The sequence below is a fragment of the Micropterus salmoides genome, unplaced genomic scaffold (assembly GCF_014851395.1).
Source record: "Micropterus salmoides isolate LMB-PRFRI ecotype aquatic unplaced genomic scaffold, ASM1485139v1 Ms_hic_scaffold_19, whole genome shotgun sequence".
Classification (NCBI taxonomy): domain Eukaryota; kingdom Metazoa; phylum Chordata; class Actinopteri; order Centrarchiformes; family Centrarchidae; genus Micropterus; species Micropterus salmoides.
Window position 1 is genome coordinate 10,223,448 of NW_024041039.1, and position 17,462 is coordinate 10,240,909.

General features: G+C 39.7%; 1 protein-coding gene across 2 annotated transcripts; it reads left to right on the plus strand.

Moving 5' to 3' along the window:
• Positions 1-8,332: 8,332 nt before the first annotated feature.
• pax9 (paired box 9) lies at positions 8,333-16,574 on the plus strand. 2 transcript variants are annotated; one of them, XM_038729807.1, is made up of 4 exons: positions 8,333-8,499; positions 9,106-9,720; positions 11,607-11,746; positions 15,596-16,574. In XM_038729807.1, the coding sequence occupies exons 1-4, from the start codon at positions 8,496-8,498 to the stop codon at positions 15,848-15,850; spliced, it is 1,014 nt and encodes a 337-aa protein (XP_038585735.1). In that variant the 5' UTR covers positions 8,333-8,495; the 3' UTR covers positions 15,851-16,574. The 2 variants fall into 2 exon arrangements, with proteins under 2 accessions (XP_038585735.1, XP_038585737.1); XM_038729809.1 differs by lacking the exon at positions 11,607-11,746 and having other exon boundaries at positions 8,334-8,499.
• The last annotated feature ends 888 nt before the right edge of the window (positions 16,575-17,462 follow it).

Genomic DNA, 17,462 nt, shown 5'->3' on the forward strand with positions numbered 1-17,462 from the left:
TAAGTAGGTAGCAATACCACAGTATAAAAATACTCCACGTAAAGGTCCTGCATTCAAAATCATAAAAAGTAAAGTACTCATTGTAGGCAATATATCCCCATTCAGAGTGTTGTATTTATCACATAAGCCTATTAATATAATGTTATTGAATTATTACTGATACATGAAGATGTAAGCAAAATTTTCATGTAGGGAGATTTATCTTTAACAACTTTACTTTTGGCCTAATCTCTAACACATATTTTTTAAAAAATTAATCACGTTTACATATAAAATCTTATATGGAAAAGTAACAATGGAATATTAAAGTTACATTTTCCACCCAAATGTATTGGAGTAGCAGTATAAAGTGTCACAAAAAGTAAAGTACAAGTATATCAAAATTGTACTGAAATACAGACCTTGAGTAAATGTATTTTGGTACTTTCCACCAGTGCAAGTGAAGGCAAATTTCCATCCATCCATTTTGTTCATTCCCAGGCCAAATACTGGCAAAAACAATTCAGATCAATACTTTTCATACACAAGAATGACAAATAAAAACAGGAGGATTGCACACACACACATAAGAGAAATATTAAAATAAATACACCTGCATAATGACACATAAGTATGATTTTTTTAATGAAAAATATCTGTATTCAACCTTACAGACATTAAAAAATACCTTCTTATACAGCAGTGACTTGTAGCTGGTTCTAAGGAATTATTCCTTGAAGTTCTTCAGTGAGTACTGACGTTTGGTTCCTAAATGTCCACCAGATGGCGCCACTGCATTTTGGAATAAACCGGCTGTCTGGTCACTGGTTACTGGTTACTCCGCAGCATCAGTGACCCTCTGAAGACTCTGACCAATGAGGACACATAAGGAGACTTCCGAGAAAGAAAAAAAGAAATTGCTTTAATATTTCTGCCTTATTGGCTAACAGGAAACAACTGGACCGATGTTTACCCATGTGTTTAATCTTAGCAGCATCTGCATCTGTTGCTCAACAAGTAGCCTACTGGATGTTATTGTTAGCACTTCATTCGCCTCACTGTACCTGATCCTTCTGCCAAAAAAAAAAAAAAGCTGCTTCACATTTTACTAACCTGCAGCCTGTCATTAAACTTGGCAATGCTGTCTCACGCCATTTGCATGTTGGGAGTGTCACCACGCTGCGTACCGAACAAAGGAGGCCTCAGTGCTGCTCCAATGCAGTGAACTGCTCTCTTTTTCATTAAGCAGAAAGAATGACATCACATAGCTGAACTGTAGGTCACCGGGCTACTAAGGAGGGGGAAAAATCTAATTTCTATCATTCCTAACTTTTACTTTTACGTTTATTTCCCTGGCAGACTGCGTGTCGGCTTATTAAATAACAAAATTAGGCTACCAGAGGATTTGCGCTTTGTCACATTCTCACTGACATTATATATCTGACTCTGGGTCGACCTCTGTTTGTTTATGAGGATACTGAACACTCAGATCACTCAGTAACATAATAACATTGTGTAACAATCTGACGCTCGAGTGCCCAAAACTGACTAATTGCAGGAATGCTTCTGCGCTTATGCAATGATTCTAATGGACGAGGAAATTTAATATAAGTCCAATCCAGGTATGACTCAACGATTCCTCCAATGTAGCGCATAACGCAGCGGTGTGGTCTGTATCAACACCCCATTTGCACTTTCCCGCACAAAAGAAACGTGGCGTAAAAGCGCACTGAAGGTATAGGCCTACATTTCGCCAAGTGTCCTTGGTGCTTTACAAAGAGCGCTCCAAATTAGAGCGGAATAAAATATTTAATACTAATGGATGCCAGGTGCCAGACGAACAGATGTCAAAGTGATGTATGCTTAAAAGTGTCGTAAATATTGTTTCTTTTTGTCCGTCTCTGCTGAAACCCAGACCTGGCCTCTGAAACACTACTACATACGTCGTTAACCCGCGTTCGTCCTCATTAAGGCCGCACTAAAGTTACCGGGCCACTCAGCCCGGGAGATGTGCTAACCTGCAGAAAAGACTTTAATGGTGTCACCGCCGTTGGGGTTGCAAAAGGTTAGAGTCATCAGTGCGGGTTATTTTAAAGGCCGGGTGATGGCATTTCTCTAAAAAAGCAGCAGCCTCCACACATGAAAACTTCATATAGTCTTATCTTATTTGTATCAAACAGCTGGGGGCGACACCACTTCCCTCTCCGCCATAATAACCCGGATTAGTGGTGCGTTTTGGTGACAAACTGCTGGGCCTTGTTCCTGAAAACAGCACGCGCGCGCGCGCGCGCACACACACACACACACACACACTCCCGGCACGCGTGTATCTTATTGCAGATGTCAGTCAGTTTGGGGACAGTTAGTATGAGATGACAGACCTCCAGCCCCTCTGTGAAGCAAGAAATCACTGCGCGTCACCGTAACCTATTAGTGGTGACTAGGATTTCCCTCAGGATCTTACTGGGAACATTAAACCGGGAACATTCCCCCCCACCCCCACCCCCAGCTCTGCAGCTTTTCTCCACGGAGAATCTGAGCGGCACAGCGGCTCTGCGTCTATGGCAGATTAAAGTTTTCTCCTGCGCTTTTTTTTTCTGGGACCACAAAAAAAGAAGAATCAGTTGACGGATTACAGTCAACATGTTTCAATCCAACTCCTGTTTTTTCTCTCTCGATAGAGAAAGTTATTTTGAAGTGTGGACGTTCAGGCCCACTGATACAAAGTCATATATGATGTCAGGATGCAATGCATTTAACGCGGATGGATCTGATTATGACGAAAAAGAAAATCACTCCATTAAAAACAGAGTCTGCACTGCTGTTCACGATCTAATGATAATATGATGATAATCACAATCATAATTTTAGAACATTATAATATGTAGGGTGGCATATTTAAATACACATCATAAAGAATCACAACAGCTCCAAATAGTGCTATTGTTTTTGACCTTTATAGTTGAGCTGTTTTAATTGAGTTCTGCATCGAAAACGTTATTTGCATAAAGTTACAGCTGAAAAAGAAAAGACACGACTGAACAGCCAATAGAGTCTTTTTTAACCTCTGAAATTGTATTATGTTGTTTACTAACATTTTAATATTAACTTTTCAAATTATGTTTTAATTATTTTTTATGACCTTTTATGTATGCCTACTTTCTTATGATGACGGGTTCAAACTGTGGGACTAAGTGATGCAACTGATTTGTTGTCAAGTGTGTCAGTTTATTTCTTTTATGCTTTAGGCTTCCAGTCAACTTCTTGCAGACCTGTAGGATGAAGAAATAAAGTGATTAATAAAGAAAGATTGAAACGCGGTTTGGTAGCTCAGACTACTTTAAAAAAAAATACACTAATGAAGGAATAATATTTGTGACCTGCTTCTAATTAATCTCAACACAGACGTATTTACTGTTTGGTTGATGGAGGAAGCAGAACCCACTTCCTCTCATCATCATCATCATCATCAACGATCTTTACAGAGAATAAACTGATTTGACAGGTGCTGAATATAAATGCAAAACATGACGATAAATCCAAAAATATTTCCAGAGTTTAAAGTTCTCATTCGATCCTTTAAGCGTAAAATTATTTTGGTTTCAAAAGATCTCGTTTAAATCGTATTGGGTTCGTTGCAGTTTTGTATTAATTCGGTTACTGATTATTTATAAATTAGCTAAAGTCTCACTGTTAGACGAAGAACACAGGCTGATTACGAGACATTTTGTTTGAGATTCATTTGGTGAGGTAAAATATGCAAATAGACGATGTTGCAGACGATTCATACAATTGATTTACGTTTGATTTTAGATTGTTCTATGGTCATTTGCCACTTTTTATTTACAGGATCATACTGATCTCCACTGAGGAGAAATGTGAATCCGCTGTGATGACAAAACCGTTTAGGCATCAACTGCCCTTCATACGTTTTCGATCAGACTAAATCGCACTCTTTTGCCTGTTTCAAATGATGTGGGAAAGTCCCAGTCCAAGACATTCAGGACAGGTATTTTTCACAGCATTTCTCTTCACTGTGGTGGCAACCATTGAGCAAAAATAAATAAATAAATAAAGAGTCCCTCAAGTCTTCACTTGTTGAACATGTGGAAATTAAAACCAAAAAGGTGGTTAAGTGACTTTGCTCACACATGAAGGAGATAGTTGAGGTGGGAGCGGCTGTCATCACAGTTTATTGCTGTTTTGCAAGTACAGTGTGTAGATGTAAACAAACTCAGTTGGCACTACCGTGCCAACTGAGTTTGAGATAAACTGAGTTTCTCTCTTCTGTGCAAATATTTGCGGGGCAAGAACGGAATACAAGACTGGAGCCGCTGTATGATTTATAATTGTGGATATTTAACCTTATGGCAAGTTCACATTTTTCTGTTAAAACGCCTGAACATGATTCTTAATGTTCGATAATAATACGTGAGAGTGGATGAAGGTTGTGTGATTCCAGGGAAGGAAGTGGGTGAACCATGGCATGCAGATGGTGATCATTACAGTTATGAAGATGTCTTTACTCGATATTTTCATGTTAATGATGAACAGCTGACATATTTACCTGATAAAGGCTGAGATATTAATAAATTATTTTCCGTTTCTCTGCACTTCATCCTGTTGGTGACCATCTCCTCAAAGTCTTTCTCATTTGGGACCTTAATGGCAGAAAAACTAAAAAGGACAGAAAGAAGCTGCACAAGATTATTTTTGGCCTACATGCTTCTTCCATCATCTTGAGTCAATGACGATCTTCTCTATCCTCCTGAAATCAGTTATGACCAAAGCAAACATTCTGACATGAAAGAAAGCTGTGATATAAACAGATACAAGGTCAGCCATACAGAATAAAGTCACTTCACGTTCCAACTGGGAGGAGAGCTGATTCCACTAAAGCTTAACAGAACACATCTGTAAACAAAAGAGACAAATGACACAATTAATACCTTACAATAGACAGATTAATGAATATTTAAAATATTGATGATTCAAGATGCAATACATTATTGCCATTCAACTTAGTTGTTAGGAATGTGCCTCAGTGTGCTCATGACATCACAACATCCAATCACAACAATAATTAACATCTAGCCCCCACCCTGCACGCATAGATGTATGGTCCAATGTAAATATAAATAAAGAATAAAACGTTGGGTTCTTAAGAGCCCAGTTAAGTTAAAAAAAAAACAAAAAACCGTAGGGTGTAGTACAAAATAAGAATAACATAAAAATGTCATAAGAGTACATTAAATACAAGTTATCCTAAAACAAATCATTTGCTTCGTTCGTGCATTTCTCCCATCTCTGTTTATTTGCATACAATTAGATTAAATATTGTTGCAATTAGAGGTTAAATTGTTTAAAGAACATTTCTAAAATGTAATACGACTTTTTGAAGAAAGAAAATATCCTTTATTGAAAGGCCCTGTTTTGGAGGGAGGGGATGGGGTCCACAGAGGCTGCACTGGAAGAAGTGAAATAAACCCAGATTATGATATCATTTACAAAATGTATTTTAAGCATTGATTTATAGATTATGGGGCTCAGTGAGACTGTGTGAAGTTGCCTAAACGCTGCGTTGCACATTTTTGCACATAAACCGTAAAAGCGTTGGACACAGCATGCATGGTTGTTTGCACAACACACTCAGCGATGTGCCTACTGCATATCAAGAAAATCCATTACACAACAATTACATCAAAACCCCACTTTTGAAGACAAAAATATAATTTAGTTTAATTACTAATTTTTTGGTTTGCATGTAAAATCTGCATATATGTGCCTTCATCTTAAAGCTTGAACAGCAAGTGTGCAGAATATGTACAGAAGCCTGCTGCCACATCCAGAGAAACCGTGTGGGATGGGGGAATAAGTCTTCCTGCCTCCCGCAGACAGCTACAGTCGGAGCTTTGAGTCTATCCTTACACAATTTGTCTGACAAGTGATGCGTTGCCTTCACGGGCTGTATGAACAATTCAATTCGACATGGACGACTTTGGGCTTGTGAACTGTACAGGCATGTAACAGCCATGTAGTCTGGAAATCATTATTAACAACCAGGGCTATATGCGCTTTCAATTTTAATTCATAATAATAACATTAATAAAATAAATAATAATTGTATCTGATTTAGTGTAATAATCACATAATTTGTCTGACTGCGTGGCATTGTAAATAATGATTTCAAGACCGTGCAATTATTTATTTCAACCTGCAATTTAATGTTAATAATTTCCAGTTGTTGTGTGATGTCATTAATCAGATACACAGGTATAAAAACAGGTGATGCGGATGAAGCGCCATGCGTCCTCATGTGGACATCTATTATATCACGGGGGGGATAGGAGGAAGGTGTCCGTTGCTGAAGATGGAGCAGTTTGCGGAGACCTTTGATCCCTCGCCACTGACCTTTTGTTATTTCAGCCAGCGGAGGAACCTCAGTGGAAACAAGTCGAGCACGTTTCCCCATGGTAAACATTATCCTTGACGCATTAGTGGCCGGGGAGCTGAGCAGGGTGGGCAAGTGAGGCACAATCGGTAGTACTTTTATTTATTTTTAAATGAGTAAACTAAGACGTCCAGTCTTGAGGCAAATAACCCTTCATGCAATCAAAAATACCCTCGAAAAGCGTTACAGTACGCCTCCTTATAAAACCTGGTTTGTGTTAGTGTCAAGGTGCGCGGTGTAATCTCTGTAATTTCAGAGATTTATGCAATCCCGAAAGGTGGGGAAACTAAACAAAAGAAGCAGGTATAGTACGTTTACTCTCCAGCCTAGAGAGCTGTAGTTACGTGCTGAAACAAATACTGAAGAATTCTTTGTGTACATTTGGCCTCAGCAGAGGTTTTCAACAATATTCCTAATTGCAAGGCTGTACAGGCGTTTGATGTTTACATGCGCGTTGATCCCCTCAGGTTGCACAGAGATGAAGGTCAGTCATGCGCCGTGGCCTTTTTAAAATATGACACGAGAAAAGCCAGAGCATGTGTCAAAATGGGGAGAGTGAAGGCGCAAAGTTATGGCGTGTGTTTGTTTCTCGTGTCGGGAAGCAACAAATCTTTCTTATTGCTTGCAAGCAGTGTTTCTGTGCAGCGAGTGCATGTATGCAGAGGCAGTAAAGTAAGAAATAATCCCTTTATAAGATATTGGCCTGCAAGCTGTCAGTCTTAAGGCTAATTATGTAAAAGTTAAGACATAAAATGTAATTTCTTTATCGTATAAGAGCTCAGAATGCGTCAAAGCTCGCTGTGCGTAATGAAAAAAAAAGCAACATTTGGCCTGTTCGTGGCAAAGCCTTAATGCAAATCAAATAGACTTACAGTTTGAGAAATGAAAATTATTGAGTTAAAACAACACTTTAAGTGTAATGTTCGTTATACACACGGCTAAATAAATCACATAATAGTTCATTTAAAATGGGCACGACAGACAGATCTGCCATTTATCTTCAAACTGCGTGACCAGACAGATTCTTTCCAAAGGTTAAACACGTTCGTCTTTTGATCGCTTTCTTTTCAGCAAAGCATCATCCCCGTGAAGGATTTCTTTTTGGCGTGTTTTACAAAGTGTAGCAGTCACTGTTTGATGCGTAAAGGACAGTAAAAACATAGGCCACAAATGAGAAAAGGTGTGATAATCCTAAAGGCGTAGTGAGATACAATTTAGAAAACATCAAGCTGCCAATCACATTACTCAAAACCAATCATTCATTTCCTCCCATTTCCTTAATGGTGCAATTTAAATGGTAAAGCTGAAGGCTGGTGTAGCGGAGCTTACAGCCACCCAAACTCAGGTTTTCCACCTTTTTGTTTTCATAAAGGAGCTTGATTTTTTTTCTTCGAAATGTTTACCTTTTGTTATAAAAACAAAACTAAAATATTAAATCAATGCTATACGTTCCACGGATTTTTAATTGCAGAAGTTTGTGCGTTTTTATGAAAATATTCATTATTTTTCAGGTAATGGTTCCATGTGATGGTCACCCCACGGCATTTTTACACATCTTTTTATTTAGCACCCCACCATTGTTGAAAAGACGAAGATCTGATCCAAAGTCTTCATATAGCGTTATACTCACCGTATCTGTGTCAATAACAAACGCATTCATAGTGGTATATCCCCAGCTTTGCTTTCTGGTGGGAGAGAGCAGGACGAGGAGGAGGACGGGGGGGGGGGGGGGGGGGGGGGGGGGGGTCTCAGTGGACTTGTCATGTCAAACTTTGGGCCAATAGCAACGCAGCTCTGAGCAATATCTAAAGTCTATTGGAGAGGCGAGCCAATCAGCGGGGGAGAAGCGTTGGAAGTCCAGCCTCCAGATTTCAACAGATTGAAATGTAAGCCTGTCTCCAGCGCCGTCAGGAAACAGATCGAGAATTTTGTTCCTCTTGTTCCTTACCGCGCAAGAAGATTTTCTTGGACGCGATTTTGAACGGTGGACACGCTGGACGCGGAGCAGGATCCACGCAGGAGGCACGAACCGGACACCGTATACTTCATTTGCGGCTTTAACACGATGGGTGAGTTCAATGTTGGATCGGGGTTTTCTTTTCTCGTCAGGTATGCAGCGAACGGTCCAACGACAAGGTGAAAAGAGCATATATTGTCGGACTGTGATGTTTTGGCGGGTCAGTCTAGCTGTTAATCCGGTGGGACGAAACCAGCAGACTGAATTATTACATGTGTCAGTTACGCACGAGTTTTGGCACTGGCCACTGTACATTGGTGTGAAGTTTAGCCTGCGTGCAGGACAGCTTTCAGTCAGCTTGGTTGGTACTTTTTACCCAAACATTATACCTAACTTAAAGTGATGAATTGGTATTTTAGAGAACGCTTTTTTGGTTAAATCTTGAAAAGATGCGTCTTTGCGTAATTATGTTTTTATTAAATCAACTAATAAGAGACAGAGTTTTTGTTACACAATGCTTATATAAATGAATTGAATAAGTAGATTAAAGTTTAACACTTGCTATATTTGATTGCATACAATTATGTGTTTGGTGAGAAAAAAAGGCCCTATAAATATGTGGTTTAACCCGGGTTAAAGCTGTCTGTGGCGGGCCTTGGGTTGGTTATCTAATCGCTGTCTCATTGTTCTTCCTTTCTGTGTCTGTTTTTAACACCAGAGCCAGCCTTCGGTGAGGTGAACCAACTCGGTGGTGTTTTCGTGAACGGCAGGCCGCTCCCCAACGCCATCCGGCTCAGGATAGTGGAGCTGGCCCAGCTCGGGATCCGACCCTGTGACATCAGCAGGCAGCTGCGCGTCTCCCACGGCTGCGTCAGCAAGATCCTGGCCCGCTACAACGAGACCGGCTCCATCCTCCCGGGGGCCATCGGAGGCAGCAAGCCGCGGGTCACCACACCCACTGTGGTCAAGCACATACGGACATACAAGCAGAGAGACCCGGGGATTTTTGCCTGGGAGATCCGGGACAGGCTACTCGCCGACGGGGTTTGCGACAAGTTCAATCTGCCCTCCGTCAGCTCCATCAGTCGGATCCTCCGCAACAAGATCGGGAATCTGTCCCAGCAGAGTCAGTATGAGTCGGGCAAGCAGGCGCCTCACCCACCACCACAACCAACGTTACCCTACAACCACTTATACTCATACCCGACATCCAAAGTGCCCACTCCCCCTGGCATGCCCACCCTTCCCGGACACATGGCCATGCACAGGATATGGCCTTCCTCGCACTCTGTAACAGATATTCTGGGGATACGGTCAATTACAGAGCAACAAAGTAAGCATGGCTGCATGGAGGGCGGTTGCATTTGTTTATTGCACTACATTTAAACAACTTTTGAAGGGGTTTTGCGCGCAAGAGTTCGAATGTGTGTGTGTGTTTGAGAGAGAAAGTAGATTTATTTTCCCCTTTGAGTTACCCTAATTGTTTATAGGCATCCAAAAGTAACCATTGGGACATTATAAAATCACAGGCCTCTATGGAGAGAGAGCTTAAATGCCATTTGACCTGCCTGCTGATACTGATTTAAAAGGAAGGCAGGTTAGTCCAGAAACAGATGGTCCGGCTTGCAGTAATAATTAAGAGGCGGATGTGGAATATTAGAGGGACAGCGGAGGGAAAGGCGGTGAGATGAAGTGCATCAAAATGAGGTGTTCTGAATATTTGCCATGGCTTGGAGCCAGACATTGTGTGCAAGGCTGCGTATTCAGCGGGTTTAACCGTGATTCGGATATAAAGAGCACACATAAAGATATGCTTTCTACTGCATGTTTGTATGTTTATATGTGTCACATGCAGGTAGGCCCAGATAACTTTGGCTTGCACTCAACAAGACCACAACTGTTTTGGAAACAGTGAAACAGGATCCGGCATAAATCAGTGTTAATGGTCGGCTCGGTGTTGTGAAAGGGATTTTCTGAGAGCTTGTTTTCCAGTGGCAGGAGGGGAAGTGCTGTCAGTCCACTTGCAAGTAGTCCTCTCTGTCAGGATTCAGGGCTACCATGCAGAAAAACGCGCCGGCTCCTCTCCACTTCCACCGCCATGCAAAAGACTGACTAGGGCAAGCTAAACAAGACAAATGTGAGGAAGATATCCACAAGAATCCACAGGCAGAGGATTGTGTTTTGAAAGGTTGCCTTTATAAACAATTTATGCATTTCCAAATTATTAGCAGATGTCTGTGGCAGGTTTTTGAATGCTAAGTTTTACAATACATTTAGAGAGGTGAGAGCTCATTTGCACCAGTTATTTCACCAGTCAGATTATTAAAAAAGTATATTTGAAATATATGGAAAATGGCAGCTAATAGCTCAAATTAAGACAATTCGCAGGCTTAATATCATAAAATATCAGTGATTTTACTTAAGGTAATATTTAATTTCACGTGCATGAGGGCACCCACACCGACTTAAATGTAGGCTACAGATGGCATGGGTGAATTCAGTCACATTAGAAAAAAGCTCTTTATCGAGTTATAACTTAGGTGGGCTTCCTCTTCCAGTGTAAACGCTGGGAAATGTGTATAATATAATATCCATCACTCACAAAAGGAGGGAGACGGTGAAAGTAAATCTAATTTGGACCCGACAGGAAGACGTTTTAGTGGGCTAAAACGTCTCTGACCAACCAGAGAGTCGTCTCCCTCGTTGTGCCCATCTTCAGCTGGGCCTCAATCTGATGTTCAGGAGGAGCCAACACTTTCTACTTTACGTGAAGAAATATGAGAGATCGTTTCACTTTTGTCTCAATGTTATTACTGAATACCTTCACAGGAAAAAGTTGTGGCCTGATCACGTTTATGGATTAATGGTTGAAGCAAATTACTAAAACAAGAAAATAGCTAAAACTTTTTAAGAAGTCTCACTTTTCAGAGAATTACAATTGTATTAGGCAACATACTGAAACTGATATTTTTGTGAAACTGATCCAGAGTAGAAACGTTTTATAACAACTTTACGCACACGATTGATATTTTAGCAATCTGTGCGTAAAATGATAAATAACCGTGCTTTTAGTGTAAAATGTCACAGGGTTTATTGTCTTGTGCATGGCCAACCTGGGCCTGATGGGTGCAGAAGAAGCAGCGGCCTGTGCGGGTCTTTTCCTAATCGAAAATCTCTCTGACTTTCCTCTCTTCTCTTCTCTCTTTTGCCCCCCCCCAGTTAGTGACAGTCCATCGTTTTCCAGCGCCAAACTAGAAGAATGGAGCGCTATTAACAGGACTAATTTCCCACCAGCAAGCTCTCCACTAGTCAGTGGCGTGGATAAACCGCATTTAGAACCTGAAGCAAAATACACACAGGTAAAAAAAAGAAAAAAAAGAGTCACCTAATTTTTATGTAACCTAAAATGCAACAAAAGTAAAAAGAGTCTATCCAAGTTTCTGGCCTCTTTAATGTAACTGAAGTGGGTATTTAATAATATTTTAATAATTATGTGGCTTGGGAATTTCTCTTTCTCAGCATTAATGCGCTCCTTCTGTTGGCTAGCTGGTAATGGTGCCTTTTTTATAATATCTTATTATTTTTATCTTTGGCTTTACAAGGTGGACTTCCTTTAGGTCCTGCTGCATGGTTAGTGCTTTTATGAATCATTTGAGAGTAAAGTATTTAATAATTAGTAGGTTAAAGAGTTTTGGGCAGGATAGATACTCTCTTTATTCTTGTTTTCCAGCTTGGTATGTTGGGTTTTTGAAATTAATTGTAGCGTGCTTAACACTCAGAAACTGGTTGGACCCATAAAAAACAGTCAAACTAATGTCTGTTTTCGGTTTCCTGGTAAATTATTCTAGCACAGGCCTACAGGATTGGTTTCAGTGCTATAGTCCATGCAGGGATTGAGGCAAGAAATTGAACTGCATTGAAGGAACATTGACCACGGCATAATTTGCCTTATTCAGGTATATTACGAAAAAAATACAGTAGCTGATTGTCTTAAAATTATTTATTATTATTACTATTGTGTACTGAATTGTTGAAGACGTGAAACAGCTACATCCAAAATAAAGCAGGGTCGAGAAAAATACATTCATCGACGGCGAATTTCACACATTGCACACATTGCTTCTATTTTTAAAGTTTTCTAGATTTAAAAGGGTGAAAACTCGCCCTGCCCCTAATTCCTATACATTGTATGAAAGTCACTAAATCAATGCAGATTTTTATACTTTGTCACTACTTTTCTTACTAAAATACATTTTTGTACTTTATGTAAACGTCTAAATATTTGGTTTTCGAGAGCAGTTAACAAATGGAGGGCTATGATGACACAATGTGCACGCGCGCATGCGTGCTTATTTTCTCTTATTTTGACGTGGCGTGTGATTCTCCTCACAAAAACAAAACAAATACAACAACATAAAAAACACAATTTCATGCCGCATCATTTATTTTGTCACTTTATCACAGGGGAATTTTTCACGCTCATTACGCAGAAAACAGGGCCGATGCTGTGAGATTATGAGCGTTCAAAAGTTACAGCACAAAGTGGACACAGTAACTTTCTGAGCGGTTAGCCAACCAGCAAGACAAAAACAGAAGTGAGCCATTAAATGGAGAAAATAACAACTCTATAAATTACACAGTTTATTGCATGAAAAACAAAGAATGGTGAAGCAAGCACTGTTCCAGCAAAGGGCTGGAGGATTAACCGCGCCTTTGTCATTCAGACTTTACACAGCTGAGATCTAACGTTAAATAGATCTGCATTTGTGTTTGAGAGAGAGAGACAGTAAAAGAGAGAGATGTCATGCAAAGACCGTGTTGAAACAGGGACTGAACGGCCCCGAAGTCTTCAAATTACAATTTGTTTTCTTCACGTCACGTTTTTCATATTTATATTACAGCTTTAGGCCTATTCTTTTAGAGTTTCTTTAAGGTTGAAGTTATTTCAAAAGGGGGAACCTGAACACATCTAAAAGGTCTTTTTATTTTTGTCGAGTCGTTTCTGTAGAAAGCCAGAGGCTGCGGTTTATAACATGTGGCCAATAGGCGCTGTTTGGAGGGCAGATGCACCCATTGGCACCCTCAGGTTTTTCTCTGGAAGAAGAGGAGCATCATTAAAATAGATTTAAGGTTAAGTCGCGAGCTCAGTGCGCGCGGCGGCTCGGAGCAGATTCCCTTCGTGTTTGGAAAACGATTGAGACGTTCAGTAAAACGTAGCCTACTTTTCATAACGACGAATGGTTCTATATAATGTTTAAAACATATTTAATTCGCGATAGATCAACCTGCTTTTAAATATTCAAATGTTTTAATGATTTATTTGAAATACAAACAACGAGATCAGAGCGTGACAAAGTGAATCTGCTTGAGTTGTAATTATTTGGATGAATGGCGTCAATGTCTGTATTATTCATTAATCAGTTCTGGATTTACTTTCGTTTAACAATACTAATTCAACATGGCATCAAAACACAAACGCAGGTATTATTATTATATTAATATTCAGATTAACAAAAATTGAAGATTAATTAATATAGGATACGGACATTTTAAATGCAAGTTTTGTATTTTGTTCTGTATGCTAATATACTTTTAGAGACACATAAATAAATAATATGCATCTTTCAGTTCTAAGATATACCTATACAAACTGTGGTATAGTTTTAATGATATATAAGTATGTTCACTTAGATAATGGGTGGTGGAAGAGGGATGGATAAAATAACAGGTACACCTAAACAAATGATGCAATCTGATATAAGAACACAGCCCTTATTACACCCTTTGCAAACCTTTTAAATGTTGTTGACTTTGTGTCAGGCATGTCTGTGTTCACTTCTGAGGCTGTACCTGGTGGTGTTCTTATAGATTGCATTATACTGAAAGGAGTTTCCTGTTACTTTGTATATATACTGTATGTGTATATGTACACATACTGTACGTGAATATACATTTGTGTAAAGTATATACTATGTAGGCTACGCATTGTATGCGTGTATGTACTGTAGTTGTGTGTGTGTTCCATATGGTGATATTTCATTAGTGTAATGTGATAATGTTTGGAAAAATGTTTAATGAGACTAACTGATTTAAAGGGGAAAAAAAACATTATTTTAAAAACACAGCTCAAAGCCATGTTTGGCTTTTTGTGAAATAAGCTTCAGTATCCTTGAGCAAAGTAAAGACACAAAAACACCCACAAACACCCACCCAGACACCCACAGTCACCCAACACAGACACCCACAGGCACACGCACACACAGAGAAAACCAGTTTTCTCTCTATAGTTATGTCTTATAATCACCACAAATGTCAGGTTAGAGTATAATTTTTCATATCTGTTTTAAAGAAATAATCAGTGACTCTGCCAGTCAGGCAACTCAATGAAAACATGTCAAACAAACAGAGAAGATCCCGATTTTAGAAATAATTCTCAGTAGTCGCAGACCACCCAGGAACAGAAATTCGGCCTCCCTGCTGAAATGCTTTGGTGAATTCCTCAAGTTAAGTCCTGTCGCTGTGCCAGAAAAGAAAAGCTCATTCATGCTTCAAACCCTGCGCTCGCCTCATTCTCTATCATATTTCTCCTCTTCCTGCCTTTTCACTCTCAATCTCTCATGACATCTGTTTTGTGGCACCCCCAACCGCCCTGTCTCCCATCGTCTAACGTGGTATATCAACGCCGCCCGGAGAAACGTCCACTCCAGGGTAGAAAACAAGCCCCATAGACCGAGGGGCAATCATGCATGTATGGTTTGAATACATGTTTAATATGTTCCAGGGGCATGAGAGCGCATAATTGATCGTTCATACTTTCATCAAAATTGGGAAAATGGATTTTTTATGTGGTGGCTGTGAAGTTATAATTTAAGTTTCTGCTGTTTGTAATTCAACCAACATTGCTTTTCCTTTCACTTTCTTTTACAGCTTGCCTCAGCTTTTGTTCTCGGTTGCTTGCGTACGACTACCTGGGCTGCGGTCACGTCACCACATAGTGTAGCTAAAAATGGAAGTCTTGCTTTTCAATCCTCTCTCTTGTGACTAGAATTAAAGCATGTTTCTCTGGAAAATAATTTCCCTTTTTTCAATTCTTCAGGAAAAAGATAAATCACTAACCATGATTTCTACACAAAGCAGGAAGCTTTCAGTAACCTTTCTGACCCCTAACACAGCTAATATTCTCTTTTTTTACTCTCTTTTGTTCCCAGACGCCGAATGGATTGCCCACAGTGAACAGCTATGTCACAGCACCCAGCATCCCTCCCTACCACCCTCCCACCCAAGTGTCACCTTACATGGGGTACAGCGCCACCACCTCGGCCTATGTGACCGGACCCACATGGCAGCCGGCCAGTGGCAGTGCTCTATCTCACCACAGCTGTGACATTGCCACCCCTCTAGCCTTCAAGAGTATGACAGCCAACCGTGACACCATCCACCCAGTCGCTGCCTCGGTGCTGTGAAGTCAGCTCGCAAAGACTGATGGGAGAAAGGAGGGGGAGGGAGTGAGACATCAGGACAGGAGACACAAAGTCTGTCCCCTATGGTTTCATTTCATTTCCGGACTCGGCCCCAGGACCCATATTTGTGCCATTCTATATGTGACCCCGTCTCCTCCTCCTCCATGCTACACGAGGAATAAACAGTCTGTCAATTTTTACTACAAACTTGTTATCTGAAAGAACTTGCAGGACAGGTGTACTGAAGGACTGATGTATGGCTGCTACTCCATCCATCAACACAACTCCTCTCAGATTCTTTACTGCACACTTCTGCAAATGTCTTTGGGCAAAATGGGGTAATGTATAACTTCATGAATAAGCAATCAAAGAAGAGGGGGTAAATTTGCATTAGTGTTTCAGGGTGCTTATTAATTGCTATTGTTTTTATATGTTTGTATGCTTTTTTGTGTTGTTGTTTATGTTTTGATAAAAGTTAACTGTCTTATGGAGCATTGCTTTCCCACTTCTCAAAAAATGTAGCCTATGCAAGAGCTCCAGAGAGAAGTTTATTTATTAGATTAAGGTACGCTGAATGAAGTGCAATGAGCCTCACAGACAGCATGGGAATCTCCACGCACGTTCAGACAAAATTGGCATTGGTCTTATGTTGGAGTGTAGAGCATTAACAATTGACAAATGTTGCACAATGAAATTGAATGTATCTTATTAAATTGTTTGGCTGTTATTGGTCTTCATGGAGTTTGCCGGTTGTTTGGGGAATCCTTTTTATTCTCAGGGTCATATACACCATCGCAGCTAAAAATAAGTATCTCACCTCTCTTTCTGTTAGTGTACCTACGCAAAGGTCAGGGTATTGTAGCCTACTGGCCTGTTTTACATGAGCAGGAAACTGTTTTCCATAAAAAAAAAACGCGGACGTGCTCATACAAGGCCTGTATTTTCTATTACCAAGTGTCAAGGCTCACTAGGAAAGTTCATCAGCAATGCTTTGAGCACACAGTATTAGTCATCGCATAAAGCAATTTTTTTTAACCTTCTGGTCATTAAAATAATCTCACCTCATTACACTTAACATGGCCCTTTTCTATATTCATAAACATTTATGTCTGAATATAAGCTAAATAACAGGAATACATGGTTTAAAGAAATATATATATATATATATATTTATTTATTTATTTATAGTGTGTGTGCCTGTGTATATATACACAGACACACACACACTAGAAGTAGTTGTACAAATATAGTAGTAAATAAAATATTTTGTACAATTTTCTCAAATAAATTTAGCATCTGAAGCACATATTGTATGTTGAAAATGAAGTGATAAAAATATGAAATTTGATTTATTACAAAAATATATACATATTTCTAATGTCACTGTTTATTTTTTTTTAACTAAGTAAATATCTCATAAGGGAGCCTTCCTAACATTTGTAAATAATCGGATCTGATGTCATGCATTATCATTTCCAATCATTTTAAAGTTTTAAATCATACATAGATTTTCAGTTGGATTTAGCTGCCTGTCAGACACTGTAAATTAGAACATCACTGTTGCATTAAAATTTGAGATCTGGCAGCCGGGGACTCCCAGACTTCGGGGGTGAAG

What these genes read in the sequence shown, in the direction of transcription:
- pax9 (XM_038729807.1), top strand. An exon ending in GTCAATTACAGAGCAACAAA is followed by an intron (nt 9,721 to 11,606) that starts GTAAGCATGGCT and finishes GCCCCCCCCCAG; the next exon opens with TTAGTGACAGTCCATCGTTT. An exon ending in CTGAAGCAAAATACACACAG is followed by an intron (nt 11,747 to 15,595) that starts GTAAAAAAAAGA and finishes TTTTGTTCCCAG; the next exon opens with ACGCCGAATGGATTGCCCAC.